General features: G+C 36.2%; 2 protein-coding genes across 2 annotated transcripts; both read left to right on the top strand.

Annotated features, from left to right (window-relative positions):
- Window positions 1-5,567: 5,567 nt before the first annotated feature.
- On the top strand, window positions 5,568-6,089 carry LOC113361913 (putative syntaxin-24). Its single transcript, XM_026604998.1, has one exon. The coding sequence runs from the start codon at window positions 5,568-5,570 to the stop codon at window positions 6,087-6,089; it is 522 nt and encodes a 173-aa protein (XP_026460783.1).
- Window positions 6,090-16,585: 10,496 nt separating this feature from the next.
- Window positions 16,586-17,101, top strand: LOC113361923 (NDR1/HIN1-like protein 10). Its single transcript, XM_026605005.1, has one exon. The coding sequence runs from the start codon at window positions 16,586-16,588 to the stop codon at window positions 17,099-17,101; it is 516 nt and encodes a 171-aa protein (XP_026460790.1).
- Window positions 17,102-17,921: the final 820 nt, after the last annotated feature.

The raw sequence follows: 17,921 nt of genomic DNA on the forward strand, positions 1-17,921 counted from the left end.
TAGACACTCTAAAGGAAGCAAGTGCAAAAATCAACAAATTAAGAAGTGCAGAAAAACTACTAGCTAAAACCAAAAAACAACAGTTAATAAAAAAATTTAACTGTAAACAACGGTTTGAAAACAATGCAGCCCACCAGAAAATGGAATAATAATAGCCACAAGGCCCTTCATAGGTCGGCAATATTCTTCTTAAGCTCATCTGTTGTAGTAGTCGTACTCATAAAGTACCTCTGCCGATATTTTTCCACACTTTTTAACAAATTATTAATTTGAATACTGATATTACTCTCCATCTTTTTTAAATCCGGTAACGTAAAACTCAATTCGTCACCAAAGTAATCAGCACAAATTTCCTGACCAACTCTCGAAGAACTGAATATCGACCCCATATCTCTTAGATGAATTATTAGAACGAGAGCAACGGACAAGTTGCATGAATCAACTTAGATAAGCGAATGATATGAACTGTATGTATAGGTTTATATAGAGACTGAAAACTTATTATGGTAGTAGGATCTAAAGTTGAGTTTTTCTGAATTTGTTTCCTTTCCTTTCTTTCCTCAAAACTTCTTTAAAAACCACTTACAAGCTAAAAGAATCTCATTCCAAAAGACAAAGGACGTTATATGGCAGGTGGGGTGTTCATAGCAAGTGGGTCTCAAATATAGAATATTCCAACTTAGTTCAATTTATTGAAAGTGTTTTCTTAGTACCATATCCTATTACATTTTATTCTGACTAAGTTACAATATAAGCTTCAGAGAATTTCAACCTTTCTTTCGATTTCTTAACTTGTTGGTTAATGATTAACAAAACTAGTGATAAAAAATCAAGATGACCAAACTCGTGATACAAAAATCCCACTCAAATGTTGGGAACTATTAAAACTCCATCTTAAACAAAATCGATACAAAAACCCCATCAAAACAAAATTGATACAAAAACTCCAATTTTCAAATTTTGATTTCATCAAATTTGATGTTGGTTTCATCAATTTTTTTGGGGTTTTTGTGTTAATTTCGTTTTAATGGGGTTTTTGTGTTACTTTTGTTTTGATGAGTTTTTTTGTGGATGGATAGTGACATCTTTGGGGTTGTAATGATTAACTAATAATACAACTGATGACAAAATCCGTTTAGACTGTTTCTCCAAGCAATGCTTGAAAAAGAAAAATATGAAGCTGCATGCCAAGTCTCTCTTCTTCTTTGTTTGAGCAAGGAGAGGTGTATAAATTGATAAAAGTGCTACATTACAGCATAAAATATCGACAAACATGAAACATACAAAAATAGACACAAAAAAACAGCTATCGAAGATAGAACATAGAGAAACCACTCCGTGGAAGACAAAGAGACGATTAAATCCCTAAGTGTACAATTAGAACCCATACGACTAATACAAAACAGCTGCAAATAAAGGTTAGTGCCAAGTTAAGTTTCTGAACTTTGACGCTTCTCTTTCCTGCTTGAACTGGTATATTTTCATATACATCATTGGGGTTGCCTTGGTTAACACTCGTTCACTAAGTCAGAAGTTTTCTTAATTATTTTGCATCACTTGGCAAAGTTCTGTGCCTGACCATTTTTCATTTTTTTTTGAAACAATTTCTTCATTGTATATACCATATATATATATATATCAATTCCTTATTATATAAAGGAGAATAACTTAGCTGGCGTGTCATTCTTACCTGATTTTTCGGTGCTTACAGTCTGACATGTCGTTCCGATGTTAGATTCTAGGATAGCCGGACAAAATCGAAAGGGAACGACCCTTCGGGGTTGAGTAGTTTCGGGAATAAAACGCATCCTGAAAACCCTTTCTTTCTCTTTGTTTTGAAGAGTTTTTTTTTTGGAAAGGTTGCAACTTATTAGGCAGTGAGGATTATAAGGCGCTTCAAATTAAGAATGAATCAAACAATTCATTGATTTGAAAACTGTTTGCAGGGGGACGAGATCGTCTGTGCCACTGCTTGTGTGTGCCCTATGTACCATACCAATAGAAACACGCCACATCATTCCTCTCATTAACCATGACTAACTAAATAGATTTTCTATTTATACAACACTAATCGATTAGGAAAGATAATTAATTAGTTAAAGAAGATATTACAAATCCAAGAGAAAATACCGTGTTTCTATTGGTGTGGCACATAGGGCACACCCAAGCAGTGGCACAGACGATCTGGACCCGTTTGCAGGATCGATGCGCCTTTCTTCAAGGGATGAAAACCTTATCATGGTTCATGCAACAAACATCATAAGGTAATTTTATTTGAAAACCCTCCCATCTTCTAATGACTTGGCTTGGAGATTTATTTTTGATTTTCCATCTCTTTTCTTTTCTTTTTGGATATCCGACAAATTTCTCTTCAGTTTAGTCCATAACTTGCAATGGTCGCCTGCCAAAATTTGTTAGAGAATTGCGGATAATGATGTGATGCAACCTCTTAAAATCTTAGGATATCGTTTTGTTGGTTTATGAAGTATCGGTTTGTGTTGGGGGAAGATATGCTGAAGTATGTTTATGAACAGCAGGTTGAACAACGTGTGTAGATTCTTAATGCGGTTGGATAAGTGAATTACGTATGAGAACCGGATGAGCGCTGCTATGTCAACTGTTCAGAAACGGAGTGTGTTGATAGATTTTCATGTCACTAAGTTAAGGTATGTTATAAAGTCCAATTCCCGTTCGGTCATGGGATTTAGTTGATTGAAAGAAAACTTTGCCCGAACTTTCTGACCATTAATTCAAGGGTGGGTAAAAATTATCGTTGGTTTTGTAGATGGGGTATTGGCTTCTGCAACAAACACTTATGAAGACATGCCAAGGAATGTATTTTGTCTTTTTGGAGAAAAGTATCAACATGAAGCTATATAGCATTCAAGTGAAATTTTCGTATTCAAGTGAAATTTTCGTTATCCTTACTGGCCGAAGGTTGCAAAAGTATTATGGTTATGTTGATTAGTGGGAATTGTTTTGTTTGAATGAGAACATCATTATCGAAACGTATCATGCCTCCAAGGGAAGAGCTTGCAATGGGTAAACACTTGGTTGAGAACTTAAAATTGGATTCCACGGATACACTTGGAGACTTGATAAAGGATCCAAATATGCATCACACGTATGCCAACGATTCGGGTTGAGTATTGGCTGGGAAGGATTTTCTTTGGAAAAAGATTTCTCTCTCCACTTTATGAAAGAAAAAAAAATGATGGATATGTCTCCTAATAGCAAGTCTTATGGTGGAATCTAACTTATTCCAAGTGTGGAAAAACCATGGAATGTCAAGTTTAGTGGCTTCCAAGTTGGGGTCTTCCACAGAAAATTCAAGCAGGGTTCCACGGTTTCGTGGAAGGGTCCGTGGAATCCATGTGAACGCCAATAAGAATAGCGCAGTAGAAGACAAGAAACGCTATTAAAAATGTCACAAAAAAACGCTATTAAGAATGGCACAAAAAAAAACGCTATTAAAAATGGCACAAAAAATCCGTGGAATCCGTAGATTTAAAATGAGTTGCTGAAATCTAACGGCTGAGAAAAAAACGCTATTCTTAATAGCACTTTGTGCCATTCTTAATAGCATTTTTTTGTGTCATTCTTAATAGCATTTTTTTTATGCCATTCTAGTAGCGTTTTCACTATTCCACCATTACACTTGCGCTTCCATCCACAATTCCAAGTGATGAGGTGGTGTGGAAGATGGAAGATGGATGGATTCCACCGTAAGACTTGCTCTAATAAGAAGACCTAAATAAAATAAAGGATGAAATGATCCATATACTATAAGAGAAATATTTGGGACTACCTATTTGTGCATATTTGAGTCGGATGAGTGTTGTTTCATCGACTCTTCAGAAAGGGAGTGTGTTCACGATGGATTTCTATGTCAATGAGTTGATGTATGTATATCGCCCAATTCACATTCGCAGATGGGATTTGACCACAAGAACTATTAAATTTGTAAAGTAGTTGTCATGAAGAAAAAGAAAATTTTGTCAGAATTCTGTGACCAGTTTGTGATCCCTGTAATGCTAGATGTGTACGCCACTTTTATGTTGGTATTGAATGGTTTATGAAATAGCTGAAATATGAAATCCAAAAGCACTTCTTCAAGATGGTCGGAAATACGATTTATGTCCAAAATGCAGATCGCGCTGCTGGAGATGGATGATTAATATGTGCTGCTGCAATAAAAACTTTCCACATCCAGTAATAAGGTAAGATGTTTTAAATTTAAAGGTTTGGATTGAAACACTTTTCATTCCAGACAATGATTCAACTGTACTGTAAAGGAATACTGAACATCCTTTAAGACCAGACGGGTGTGGTAAATCTTTTTGGATTGTTAATATTTTTTCCGGATTTCTCTCGGTTTGGGTACGGTTGTTGCACAAGCCGGTGAAAAATAAGAACAAAGTGGATTGCATATGTTGAGTTAATATTCCTTCACAGTTAACCAAGTTAGTATGTCTTATCAATCACATTATTTAAATTGTAAGTATGCAATAGATATCGGCGAGGAGAAATCTTGCAAGATGCACTTAATTAACAACCTACAACAATAAGGGCCAAGAGAAATCAAATTACATATCGGTAGAACAAGTGAAGTATAAATTTCTACGCTAACTTACAAGATAATAATATTTCTAACGTGATTAAATATACTATTGGGATACTTCAGCCATCAATATGTTCTCCAGAAAGATATTCAAGTAAAAAAGAACATCATCAAGAAAGACAATAATCTTCAAAGTATGGTATCTTTTTTTGCTTAATCAATTATTAATTCGGTATGCCGTAAGTTTTAGTTTATAACTATCTTCATTAACTTGAAGTGCAAATTTTTGAGATTCCATAGTTATCTTGATTCCAAATTGTTTACTGATATTTATGTAATCTTTTGTGTCATCGAATTAATCTATATGCCTGGCATGCAAAGAAATTACATACGAAATAAACTAAATCAATTTATGATCAATTGCAGGTAGCAAGTGTTAAAAAACCCAACTGAGTGTTTCCCAAACTCTTTAGAAGAACAAAAAATAATAAAGCACCAAAGTTGAACCGTGGCGGACGTAAAAGGAATTGAAGAAGGAGCATCAAACCCACTTGCTTTAGAATCTTATGTAAATTAAACTCTTCATGGGGCACAATCACATCAGGCTTGCATGTAGAAAAAATTAAAATGCATCATCCATTATGACACTAGCCCGTGCATCAATGCACGGGCATGAAAGCCCTTGTATATATATAAGATCCAATCATTATCAAATTTCTCAGAATGTTATATGAAATTTTCAGTTTGTTTTATTTAACTTTTGATTTCGTGCATAAAAGATAAGCTTAAATCTAAGTTGTGAAATATAACACCCAACTATTTCATCATTTTAAAGTTAGCAACATCTCTTCGGATTTCAGTTTGATCTTTTAGAAAATAAAATCATACATATATATATATATATATGGGTTGCAAGTGTTGGAGTGTTTGTATATGTTCTTCCCTGTTCATTATCGGAGGAATTGTATGTCTAATTGTATTTTTAGAAGTCGTTCCATATAAAAACATGAAGTTTCATGTCATTGATGCTTCATTAACAGAGTTTTACTTAACAAATGATGATATACTTCATTACAATCTCGCAATTAACATCTCTGTCAGAAACAGTAACAAAATTGAGCGTATTTCCTATGATAATTTTCGCTCTGAAATTTATAGTTATGGTGAGTATTTGGGTTCCGTCTCTTTGCCGTCTTTCTGGCAAAACACTAAGAATACAACATTACTTCATCCTGTATTTCAGGGTCAAACGTTGGTCAAATTACGGGGTTCTCGTCTTAGGGATTTCAACTATGATCAAAGGGATGGAAATTATAGCATTTCTGTGTATCTCTACGTTGAAACCGAATTAAAGCATGCTGGTGGTGGGAAGAGTGGCTTTAACGGTATGGAAGTTGAATGTGGATTGTTCAGACTTCATTTGCTAGGTTCTTCTTCCTCTTCTTCAAGTAATCAAACAGGAATTGGTAGCTTATTTAAAACCAAGAGGTGCAAAGTATATTACGATAACGATGACAGTTACTATTAATCTTCATTAGATTGGGTTTGGAGTTCTCTACCTTTCGGTTTGAATTAAATAAATAAGTGGCTCTGTATATACTTCGAGCTAACATGGACCAAAGTTGAGGAAAGTCAGCTTCAGCCATTAAATCCAAGGGGCGCGAATTAAACTAGGCTGGCATTTTTACTTATAAACTTATAAGAGTTGGTAATTATTAAAAAAAAAATTGATCGAGCAAGAAATGTTTTTATTTGTAAGTTTTTTAATAATTAACTAATTTATAAAAACATTTTTGTTACTTTGAATGTAAAAGAGAATATTACCCAAAATCAGATAATTATTTGGTTGCTTCAAAATTAGAAAAAAAAAAGAAAAGATAATTATTTGGGTGGAGCTTTTATTGTTTTAATAAACGAAGATTGGTCCATCAAAAAAGAAAAAAAAAAAGAAAAAAAGAAGGTTGGAGCTTGGGAATGGTTTTCTATTTATATATATATTCAAGCCAATCCGGCAATGTAGTCAACGTTGAAGAATGTTGATTCCAGCATCAAACAAAGCTCAATTCTTGATTTATCTTTTTTTATTGGATTTAACAGTAAAAAAATATATGTTTGTGAGGATACATATCATTGGAATGGTCCATGTTTCTCCAAATTTTAGCAAAAAAAGGTTATGGTTTTAATGGCAGTCAGGTGATTGTGTATGATTCAAGACCAAATTTTCCAACGCATCGCGTGGGTACAAAATAGCGCACACCTATTATGTATGCGAGATAAATCAATGGGTAGCAAGCGAAGATAAACGTGTATAACATATCTAGAATGACGGATCAGATGACGTCACTCAAATCATGAGTAAAGCGTGAAGAATCGTGCGATAGTAAAGAAATTGTGCGTCAATGATAAAGTCTACGCGACATTGACGCACGTCAGATCCGAAATTAGGATTTTATTAGCAATCATCCACTATGTAAACTCCAATATAAGGAGCCGAGCTACCTTGTATTGAGAGGGAGATCTTTTAGAGAGCTTAGACAAGATATTTAGGAGATAGAAAGATTATTTGCTTCCCAAGTTAGAGATTTCTCATAACTTTGTATCTGAGTTGAAGATTTTAATAAAAGTTTTTATGATTCTTATGATGATTATCTAGATTGTTCTATAGATTTTACTAAGGGTGTGGTTGTAGGATTTCTTGCAACTATATTTTGGCGCTAGAAACAGTTCTGAATGATATACCCTGTTGGTGAATTTCTTGAGAATTCTAGAGAGTTTTAGAAGTTCAGACTTAATAAATTCAACCTAAAGTTTCAATCTCAGAAAAAACAATTTTTCGTTGGTATAGTTTTCAGTTCATTGAAGAATACTTTTTTCAGTTATTGTCAAGAGAAGATTTTATTTTCAGAAGAAAAACAAGAAGAAACAAAGGTGAAACTGTCTTATCTGTACAAATGAGCGAAAGAAAACACAACCTCTAGCAAATCAAAGAGCAGATCCAACAGAAGAACAGAGGCATAAACCAAACAGGTGCTGAAACACAAGACAAACAAAAAGAAGAAATAAAGATGGTTAGAGCGAAAGAAGGAGGCAGAAATATACAATGTAATTCAGTAACTAAAACGAATATCTCCGATGCATATTTCCATGCGGGAATAACAGGAAAAATACACAAGCGAGATTATGAAGGAAGGAAAATCATAAAGGTGAATACAATGTCTCCCTTAAAGGAATGGGAAAAGAGGAAGATAACATTTGCAGCGGATGAGATCCCGGAGGAAAACTTAAGGAGAACAAATCCCTTGGTGGTTACAATAACTGCAGAGCGAAAATAAAGAAGTACAAAAGCGAAAACATCATAAGAATGGGCGATAGATAGAACCTTGTTAGATACGAGAAGTTCAGTAGATATTTTATTCTATCGTGCGTTCAAAGGTATGGGATATAAGGATGCATATATGACACGCTTTACATATAACATTCATGGTTTTAACAAAACGATAACAAAACCAAAAGGTGAGATAACCATGCGAATAATATTGGGAGAAATAGAAACACATGTAACATTGTGCGTAGTCGATGTAGAATCACCATGCAACATGCTATTGGGACGACCGTTGGTACATGCGATAAAAGGCGTAGCATCAACTCTCCACCAGTGTGTGCGATTCCCTATACCAAGCGGAATAGGCGAGATCATAGGAGATACTAAGAGTGCGAAAATTTGCGGTCAAATAGATGTAAAAAACTATGAAGGACGCGCAAAGAAGCGAAAGGATAGATGGAGAAAAGCAAGAGAACTAAAGAAGGAAGAAGAACTAAGAATATACATGATAAGAGCACAAGAAGGGAAGGGAATACCAAGAGAAATCCCATAGAAAGAAGGCGAACCGACACAGAAATAAAAGAACCCACACCATTAGGAGAACCAAAGGAGAATTTCACTGCAGCGGAACCAAAAAAAGACATAAACGTGAGGACAGAGGAAGAACCAAAGATATTAAAGATTGGAACAAAGATGGACCAGAAGAAGAAGAAAGAACAATCAATCTCCTGTGACAATATAAAGATGTCTTCGCATGAAGCATGAATGAAATGCCAGGAATAGAGCCCAATGTTGCATGTCACAAGCTAGACATCAACAAGAACGCGAGGCCATTTAAGCAAAGGATAAGAAAGATAACAACAACGTGTCATCCTCAAATAGAAGCGGAGTTGCAGAAAATGTTGGATGCGGGAATAATCAGACCGGCAAAATACCCGGAATGGATAGCAAACATGGTGGTAGTGCCAAATAAAAATAAAGGAATACGAATATGCATTGACTTCTGTGACCTGAATAAAGCATGCCCAAAAGACTTCTTTCCACACCCAGATATACCACAAATGGTGGAGGCAGCATCAGGAAACGAAAGATTATCATTAATGGATGGAAATTCAGGGTACAATCAGTTACCAATCGCGGAAGAAGATCAAGATCAACATTTACTTAGTTTATGCAACTCAAAAGATCAGCATTTACCTGCAGAGAAGAATTACTCAAAGATTGAAAAGCTTATCCTTACATTAGTTTATGCAACTCAAAAGATCAGCATTTACTTTCAATCCCACAAGATTAAAGTTTTGACAAAAGTGCCAATTGAATCAGTAATGAATAATTCGAAAAGATCAGGAAGAATAGAAAGAAGGAATGCACAAGTAGGCCACTTTGGGATCAAATATGAAAAATTATCTTCACCAAAATTACAAGTTATCGCAGATTTCTTGGCAGAATTTCCATTAGAAGAAGATGAACACGTAGAAGAGATGATGGACATAGAAGAAGAACAATGGAATCCTAAAGACTTGCTCACAGATGTAACTTGAATAGATGGGAGATACTAGTGGATGGATCACCTAATGGAGAAGGAAACGGAATTGGAATAGTATTCATTTCACCAAAAGGAGCAAGAATGGATTACTCATTTAGGTTGGAATTCGCATCCACCAATAATGAAACTAAATATGAAGCAGTGGTACATGCATTACAACTAGCAATTGAAATGAAGATAGAAGACGCTGGAATAAAAAGTGATTCACAATTGGAATACGTCAAATAGAAGGAGAGTATAGTACAAATGAACCATCTCTACAGAAGTACAAGAAACTCGTTGAAGAACTGTCAGCAAAAATTCCAAGCATAAGTTGGAGACACATAGGTAGGATAGATAACCGATTTGCAGACGCCCTTGCGTTCATTTCTTCTATGTTAACAGATCCAACTGCAAGGTATATAAATATACAAATACTCTTTTCACCATCAATCAAAAAAGGAGGAGAAAATGACGCAGACGTAATGATGGTAAATGAAGCGGTGGAATAACATGTGGATAAAGACGCATATTGGAGAACACAACTTCATCTATATTTGGAAAATTGAAAATTCCCAAGGAATAGATTGGACATATATAAGTTAAAAAGTCGAGCAACAAATTATGAGCTGAGAGAAGGCGTGCTCTATCGAAAATCATTCCTTGGACCATTACTTAGATGTTTAACGTGGAAAAAAGGAATGTAAATCCTAAAGGCATTACATTATAGAGACGCAGGGAACCATAGTGGAGGAAGGTCTTTAGCTTACGGAGCGAAGATACAAGGGTATCACTGGCCCTACATGCATGAGGACACGAAAGAAGTATCAAGGCGATGCGAAGAATGCCAACGTCATGGAAAAAGGTACATGCACCGGGAGCGGCGCTAAACTCAACAACAAGTTTATGACCATTTGCGAAATGGGGGATAGACATTGTATGTATATTCATACCAAGAATGGGACAGAGGAGATATCTAATAGTTGCAACAAACTACTTTACAAAGTGGGTAGAGGTGAAAGCAGTACAACATATTCGAGATCGAGATGTCTTCACTTTCATATTTGAAAACATCATTTGCATATTTGGTATCCCCGTACAATTAATATATGATAATGGAAAGCAATTCGAGGGAGAAAACATAGAAATGTTGCTTAACGGGTTCAAGATACAAAGCGGAAAATCAACTCCTTTATATCCGCAGGTTAATGGGCATGCTGAGGAAACTAACAAAACAATTGTTGATATACTGAAGAAAAAGCTTGAAGGGCACAATAAAGGCTGGTGCGAACAAGTTCATAACGCAGTATGGGAATACAGAACAACGCGAAGCGAAGCGACAGGAAAGTCTTCATTCCGTTTAACATATGGAGTAGAAGCGGTGCTACCAACTGAAGTCATCATACCTACAACGAAAAAAGAAGTATGGGAAAAGAATTTAAACACATATCTGATCTTAACAAAGCTTGATGATTTAGAAGAAAGTAGAGAAATTTCTCTACAACATATGGAGAATTACCACAAGAGACTAGATAGAGAATATAACAAGCACGTTAAAGAACGAGAATTCCAACCAAGAGAGCTAGTATTTAGAGAAATACCGTCTTATCAGAAAGGAGGGGACGAAAAACTAGAGAAAAGATGGGATGAACTATACATAATAAAGAGGATAGTCGGAAATGGAACGTATGAGCTGATGGATCCTGAGGGGAAGAGCACATGTCGCAAGCTTGAACATCCATGGAACAAATTGTATTTGAATAAATACTACCCGTTAGTTATGCGGTAGTAGCCTCACATATGAAGAAGACAATTACATGCGACTCAAATACAATACATGCAGTAGAAGATGTGAAGTTTTTCTTTTTGACAACTCAGCGAAGATGTACTGATAAAGCACATAAATAAAATTAAAGGTTTCTCTTCTTTATACATGATAAATACTTCAAGAAAAAGGCAAAAATAATACCTTAAGTAGAAGGAAACAAAAGTAACGACTCTAACTAGGGAGGCTAGGCATCCAATTATGGCGTGCACCCTAGTCCGCATATACAACAAGAGTCAATGATAAGACCTAACGCACGTCATAATTGGGGAAAACTAGTTAGCATGACTCAGGGGAAAGCTACACCAACCCTGAAACAAAGCCCATCCAGGAGAGGCGCCTTAGTCGAAAGATTAAGGTGACAAGGTCTCTCCTAAGGAGTGCAGAAACTCGATCATGGGGCCGGGCTACACGGTTGAGTCAAGAGTGCCTGGGGCTTCTGGAGCGTACCTGGACGCTCTTGACATGTCTTGACTATGATGCACTCGGTCCTAAAGAAACCCCATTTAGGGTGCGGTCTTGTAACCATAAGCCATATCGGTGGAGGGATAAGATGTCGCGAAAACAACTGATTGTTGCATCACTGTATGCGAAGAGCCCACCCCAACCCGGTAGCGGTAAGCTTCCTTGAAGGGGAAGTCAGGGGGAATATAAGGACGACACCCTCCATTAGGGGTTGAATTGTGTCAAAAGACGCAAATATCATGAGGCTTTTTACTCACGGGGGTAATAAGGCTTGTCGTATTTGCGCATCAATACATCCTGAAGAGGCAATAATACGAGAAGATGATAAGGAGAGATCCATGGGTCATTACATGAAAATGTAAAGACCACATGCGATTTCGCCGCACCATAGTAAAATAATATATTAGGCAAAATAAGACCTTTACTTAAGGAGGCTCAGTAAGACCTTATGAGAAAAAAAAATCGGAATTAATGTTGTTTTTCAGGAAATAAAGAAAGAGCGACTGACGCACGGGAATAAAAACAAAACGAAAAGACAAAGGGTATCTCTCACAAGGAGATTAATAAAAGGAAAGTATGGGAATAACAAAAAGAAGGTATTATTCTCCTTGTTAAAGATAATCTTGTGTAAGAGTAACAGAGATAAAAAGATACATCTACATAGCCAATAATACATATCAAAAGTTAAAATACATCCAGACGCACAAGAAAGTGAAGATACAAATAAGCTAAGCATCATTTGAAGAGATGTTCGCTTCAGCAAAAACCTCAGAATTGGGACCAATCTCAGAACTTGGGCCTTTAGGGAGATCAACACCAGACCCATCTTCTTCAAGAAGAGTTTCTTCACCGTTATTCTCTCCACTTTCATCATCATAGCTCACATAGTAGTAATCGCTATCAGGCTCAGGAAGTTTCTCATCTGCATCCACATCAAGAGGTTTCACATCTATTGGAGGAATTGAATTATCGTGGAAAACTCGATTTGCGAGAATCTGGGCCTTAATATGAGCTTCTTGCGCAGTAGCCTTCTTGGTGTTCTCTAGGGCAACTTCCATGAAATTTTCAAGATACGAACATCTCCTATTCACTCTATCTCGAGAAGAGGCGAGTAATACTGAAGTTTCCCGCGCTCTTTGTTGGCCTTAGTCATATCAAGCCTCAATTTGGAGATGGTATACTGGTGCGCTCTTTCAGACTCTGCAAAAAAGGAGACATCTAATTATTATCGGAGCGACAATTTCGCAAACACAAGATGGGGATAATTAGAAAGTGCAAGTAAACTGAGGCAATCGGCTTAATGTGACTACCTTCCCTTTGAGAGATGGGGTATTGACATAGGGCGACACTACTACTATTCATATTTTCCATAACCATATCAAAATCATCACCGATCAAACCTTGAAGACGAGAGCGAATTTTCTTTTCATCTTGAGAAAGAGAAGACTTATCCTTCACAAGAATATCGTGAGACCCCTTTAGTTGTGTATATTCTTCTCGAAGTACATTCATTTTTATAGTTACATTTATCTTTCTCTGAATAATCTTATCCATCTCCAATGTTAATTTCTTCGTATGCTCATTATGTTGATTTCTTAGCACGCGAAGGGATTCTTCTTGATCGTCACAAACCTTCTGGAGAATAAGATATTGACGTGAAAACATCGCCTCTTTCTTTAAAAAAGGCCGTCTTTCTGCGGCCAAAACCTGATTCTCATCTGATAAAGTTTGATATCTTAAATCATCACTATACAACATTCCAGAGAGATAGGATACTTGGGAGTCCAGAAATTCATTCTGATTAGATAAACAAAGATTCACATTTGTTAGATTCTCAATCTGATCAAGCGAATACGAATGATTATTAACTAATTGATCTACTTGATTCTGCAATTTCTCATTGTTCGCACGAGCATCTTCAACAACATATTGATAATTAAATCTCTCCATAACACGCGTATGATTTAAGTCTTAACAAACGCATGAAGATACTCAAGATATAAATACAGGCATCTCTTAAACAATTGATAAGTTAGACAAAGAAAGTATAAACACACAAAGTACAAGCTCCTCTTAAGTAATTGACAAGATAGAGGTAAACATACCTCTAAGTTCTTGATTCTTGTTGCGAAGATTTTCGCAATTAAGGGTTGCATCTTGGAGCTCACGTTCTAATTAACCAAGACCCCCCTTTAATTTCGTGTTCTGGTGAGAAATCTCCAGAATGGTATTGCAAGATTCAGAAAATCCTTCATCTTGGACTATGCGGCGACGAGATTCTTAAAGAAGAAATTTAGTAAGAATAAAAATATGATAAAGTAGAACGAATAGAAGAGACTAAGAAAAATAGTATATACCAACAGGTCGAGAGCAAGATGGACGCTTGGATCAATATGCAAGAAGATCTCATTCCTAGTTGATCTGTCTGGTGGAGAATCGCATAAAAACTTGGATAAAGCATCAAATGCTAACCTTAACAGGATCATTAATAGATAAGTGAGCAGCGGTAACGATATCTGACAAAGCTTGAGTAGCAGAATTTACTCCCTCCAAGACATCCTCATCAGCAGAGGAAAACTCCAAAGAGGGAGAAATAACCTTAGAAGAAGAAGGAGCAGATGCAGAAGAGGCAATATCCTTTAAAATGAGAACGATAATATTCTCCGTGGATGCAGGAATATTCGCTGACAAAGGAACACTCACAAAGTAGAAACAGTCTTATCCACCACTGGCGCGGATACATTCCCAGAAGAAAAGGTAGTGGCATTGTCAACCAAGGTAGCTTCCTTGAGAGAGAGAGTTTCCTTTGGAAGTGTGGATACAACCAAGTGAACTGAGGCAACATCATCGTCAAGAGGGTTAACATCTATCGAAAGCGCGAAAATATTCGCGTCTACTTGTAAGACGACATCTCTCGCAGGAATACTAGCAACATCATCAAAAGGAACCTGCTGTTGAGAATGTGGTTGATAGTCGAGCGCTGGAGTGGAAAGAGAAGTGTTGACTGTGGGAGCTTTGCGAACCCTCTTAACTTTCTTCTTCTCGCGAACAATCTCACACTCGGTATCCTTCGGAGAACAATGCAGATAAGAAACATAGGGAACAATATTGTTTAAAAGAAAAAAAGATATTTCTTACTACCTTTTCATGCGAAGGCTTCCTCTTGAGAGCTTCGTTATTTTTAGAACCCAAAACAGATCTAGGATTTGCAACTGTAACACGAAGACTACCAGTGGAGGAGGAACTTTTGCTGCAACATGACCAGTATGGGAATAAGAAGAACAATGACAGATCAACAATGACAGATCAACAATGACAGATCAACAATGACAGTGGAAATATAAAAGAACGAAAAAACAAAATAGCAGTGTTAACAGAGTACATGAACCTTGAATGGGAACCCATAGAATCAGAGAAGGACAATATATAAGAAGGAAGACTTCGGGAAGATGAAGATAAGAATTGGCAAGGAAAACGAAGATGAAAATTGCAGAGAAGATGAAGATCAAACAAAGGAAGGAAAAATTGTCTCTCCTCATTCCAACCGTTAAATATAGAAGAAAGGTAACCGGTTAATTCGAGACGTGCCGGTTAAAAGGGGGAAAATCAATATTTGCAGACGGTTAAACTTAAATCACGGAAGTTTTCCGGCTGAAGAGAATACGAAGAGATGAACTGGTGCGGCAGAATATCAAAAGGAAGATTCTCATACCGCTCTCTATAACAGAAGAACGATATGAGAAGAGGCAAAATGTGGGTACAAAATACCGCACACTTATTATGTATGCGAGATATCTCCATGGGTAGGAAGCGAATATAAACGAGTATAACATATCTAGAATGACTTATCAGATGAAGTCACTCAAATCACAAGTAAATTGTGTGAACACTCGTGCAATAGTAAAGAAATCGTGCGTCAATGATAAAGTCTACGCGACATTGACGCACGTCAGATCCGAAATTAGGGGCTTTATTAGCGGTCATCCACTATGTAAACTCATATATAAGGAGCCGAGCGACGACCTTGTATTGAGAGGGAGATCTTTTGGAGAGTTTAGACAAGATATTTAGGAGAGAGAAATATTATTTGCTTTCCAAGTTACGGTTTTCTCATAACTTTATATGGGAGTTGAAGATTTTAATAAAAATTCTTATGATTCTTATGATGATTACCTAGATTGTTCTTTAGATTTTACTAAGAGTGTCGTTGTAGGATTTCCTGCAACTACACAACTTGAATCATGAAATTGTACACATTCTTAAATCATCAGAGTTCATATGGATAGCGCGTCCATTTGGGTTATCCTGATTCCTGCCCTTTGAACAATTAAACTGTAAAGTGTAGCAAAAACTGTTTGTTGAGGAAAGAAAAAGAAATTGGTCTGTGTCTTGCTTCTCTCTCTATGGTTTTTACAGTCTGTCATTCAAATTATGATTTATTTTGTGCCTGTATAACGTTTGAATTTTTCTCTCTTCTAATACAATATTCATCATTCATCTTAATTTTTTTTATTTTTTGTTTAACTCTTCAAAGTGTTGTGTCTGACCAATTTCTTTTTCAATAATACTATAAAAGATCCAACCATTATCTCATTTGACAGAAAGTTCATAGAACTTTCGGTTTGTTAATTTAGTTTCACTTTTGGTTTCGTGCATACCCTTAATCTAAGTGGTGGTTTTCTGATGCTAATAACAACGTCTCTTTGGATTTCAAATTTTCGTTCTCTCTTTTGATTTCGGATCTCTAGTTCTTTTTATATATATATTATGGGGTGTAATTGTTCGGCAGCATGTGTAATCTGTTCCGGCTTGGTCACCATAATATTGATCATCAGTGGAGGAGCTGTATGTCTATTCGTATTCTTAAATGTCGTCCCATATAAACATATGAAGTTTCATGTCACTGACGCATCATTAAAGGAGTTTTATGTAACCAACGATGATATTCTTCATTATAAATTCGCTGTAAACATCTCTGTCAGGAACAGTAACAAGTTGGAGAGAATTTCTTATCGTAATATTCGCATTTATCCTTACTGTTACGGTAATTATTTGCCTTGGGTTTCTTTGACGGCTTTCTGGCAAGGCACGAAGAATACAACACTACTTCCTCTTGTATTATTTCAAGGACAGTCACCGGTTAAACTACGGGGTTCTAATCTTAAGAATTTTAATAATGATCAGAGGGATGGAAGTTATAACATTTATGTAGTTATGTACCTTACAACCCAATTGAAGCATGCTGGTGGTGCAAAGAGCGGCAAAAGAGATTTCATAGTTCAATGTGAATTATTCCAACTTCATTTGCTGGATTCTTCTGCAAATAATCAAACAGGAAATGGAGGCTTGTTTCGCACTAAGAAGTGCAATGTATATAACGATAATGATAGTCAAACTTATTGATTATCATTAGGCTGTCTTCTGAGATCTCTATCTTTCAGTTTCTTCTTCCTGGATGTATCAAAAACAATTAAGTAAATGAAGCTGGACAGTCAAGATTCTGAATTTCCAGCTCTTTTCCTTCTTCAAGTTGTGTGTTTCCTAATTCGTTTTTGACATTTTTGTGTGACTTTTCAAAGTTCGGTGTCAGACCAGTTGTAGTATTTTATCTTTTCTCAGACAACTCATCTGAGCTTTCTGTTTGTTTTCTCTCTTTGGATCTTCAGCAATTTATTTATATGGGGGACGATCGTTTTGGTGTATATTGCGGTTGTTCTTGCTTGATCATCATCATCGGAGGAGTTTTATGTCTAATCGTCTTTCTAAACATCCTCCCATTTAAAGCTATAAAGTTTCGTATCATCGATGCTTCATTAACAGAGTTCTACATGACCAATGATGATGTACTTTATTATAATCTCGCAGTAAACATCTCTGTCAGGAACAGTAACAAGATGGACCGCACGTCATATCATGGTATTCGTTCTAATCCTTCGTGTTACGGCAGGGATTTGGCTTCCATTTCTTTGCCGTCTCTCCGGCAAGGCACTAAGAATACAACATTACTGCATCATGTATTTCAAGGACAATCCTTGTTCAAACTTCAAGGTTCTCATCTTAGGGATTTCAATAATGATCAGAGAGATGGAATTTGTAACATGAATGTAAATCTCTATCTTACAGCCCAAGTGAAGCATGCTGCTGGTGTCACTTTTGTATTTTTATATACATCGTTCACTTTGACTTTTTCCTTTTTTTTTTTTTTTTGGTTAACTTCTCAAAC

Source organism: Papaver somniferum, chromosome 1, assembly GCF_003573695.1.
Source record: "Papaver somniferum cultivar HN1 chromosome 1, ASM357369v1, whole genome shotgun sequence".
NCBI lineage: Eukaryota > Viridiplantae > Streptophyta > Magnoliopsida > Ranunculales > Papaveraceae > Papaver > Papaver somniferum.

Bases quoted from the DNA above. Each gene is read 5' to 3' on its own strand.
- LOC113361913 (XM_026604998.1), top strand. From the start codon at position 5,568: ATGAAGTTTCATGTCATTGATGCTTCATTAACAGAGTTTTACTTAACA.
- LOC113361923 (XM_026605005.1), top strand. From the start codon at position 16,586: ATGAAGTTTCATGTCACTGACGCATCATTAAAGGAGTTTTATGTAACC.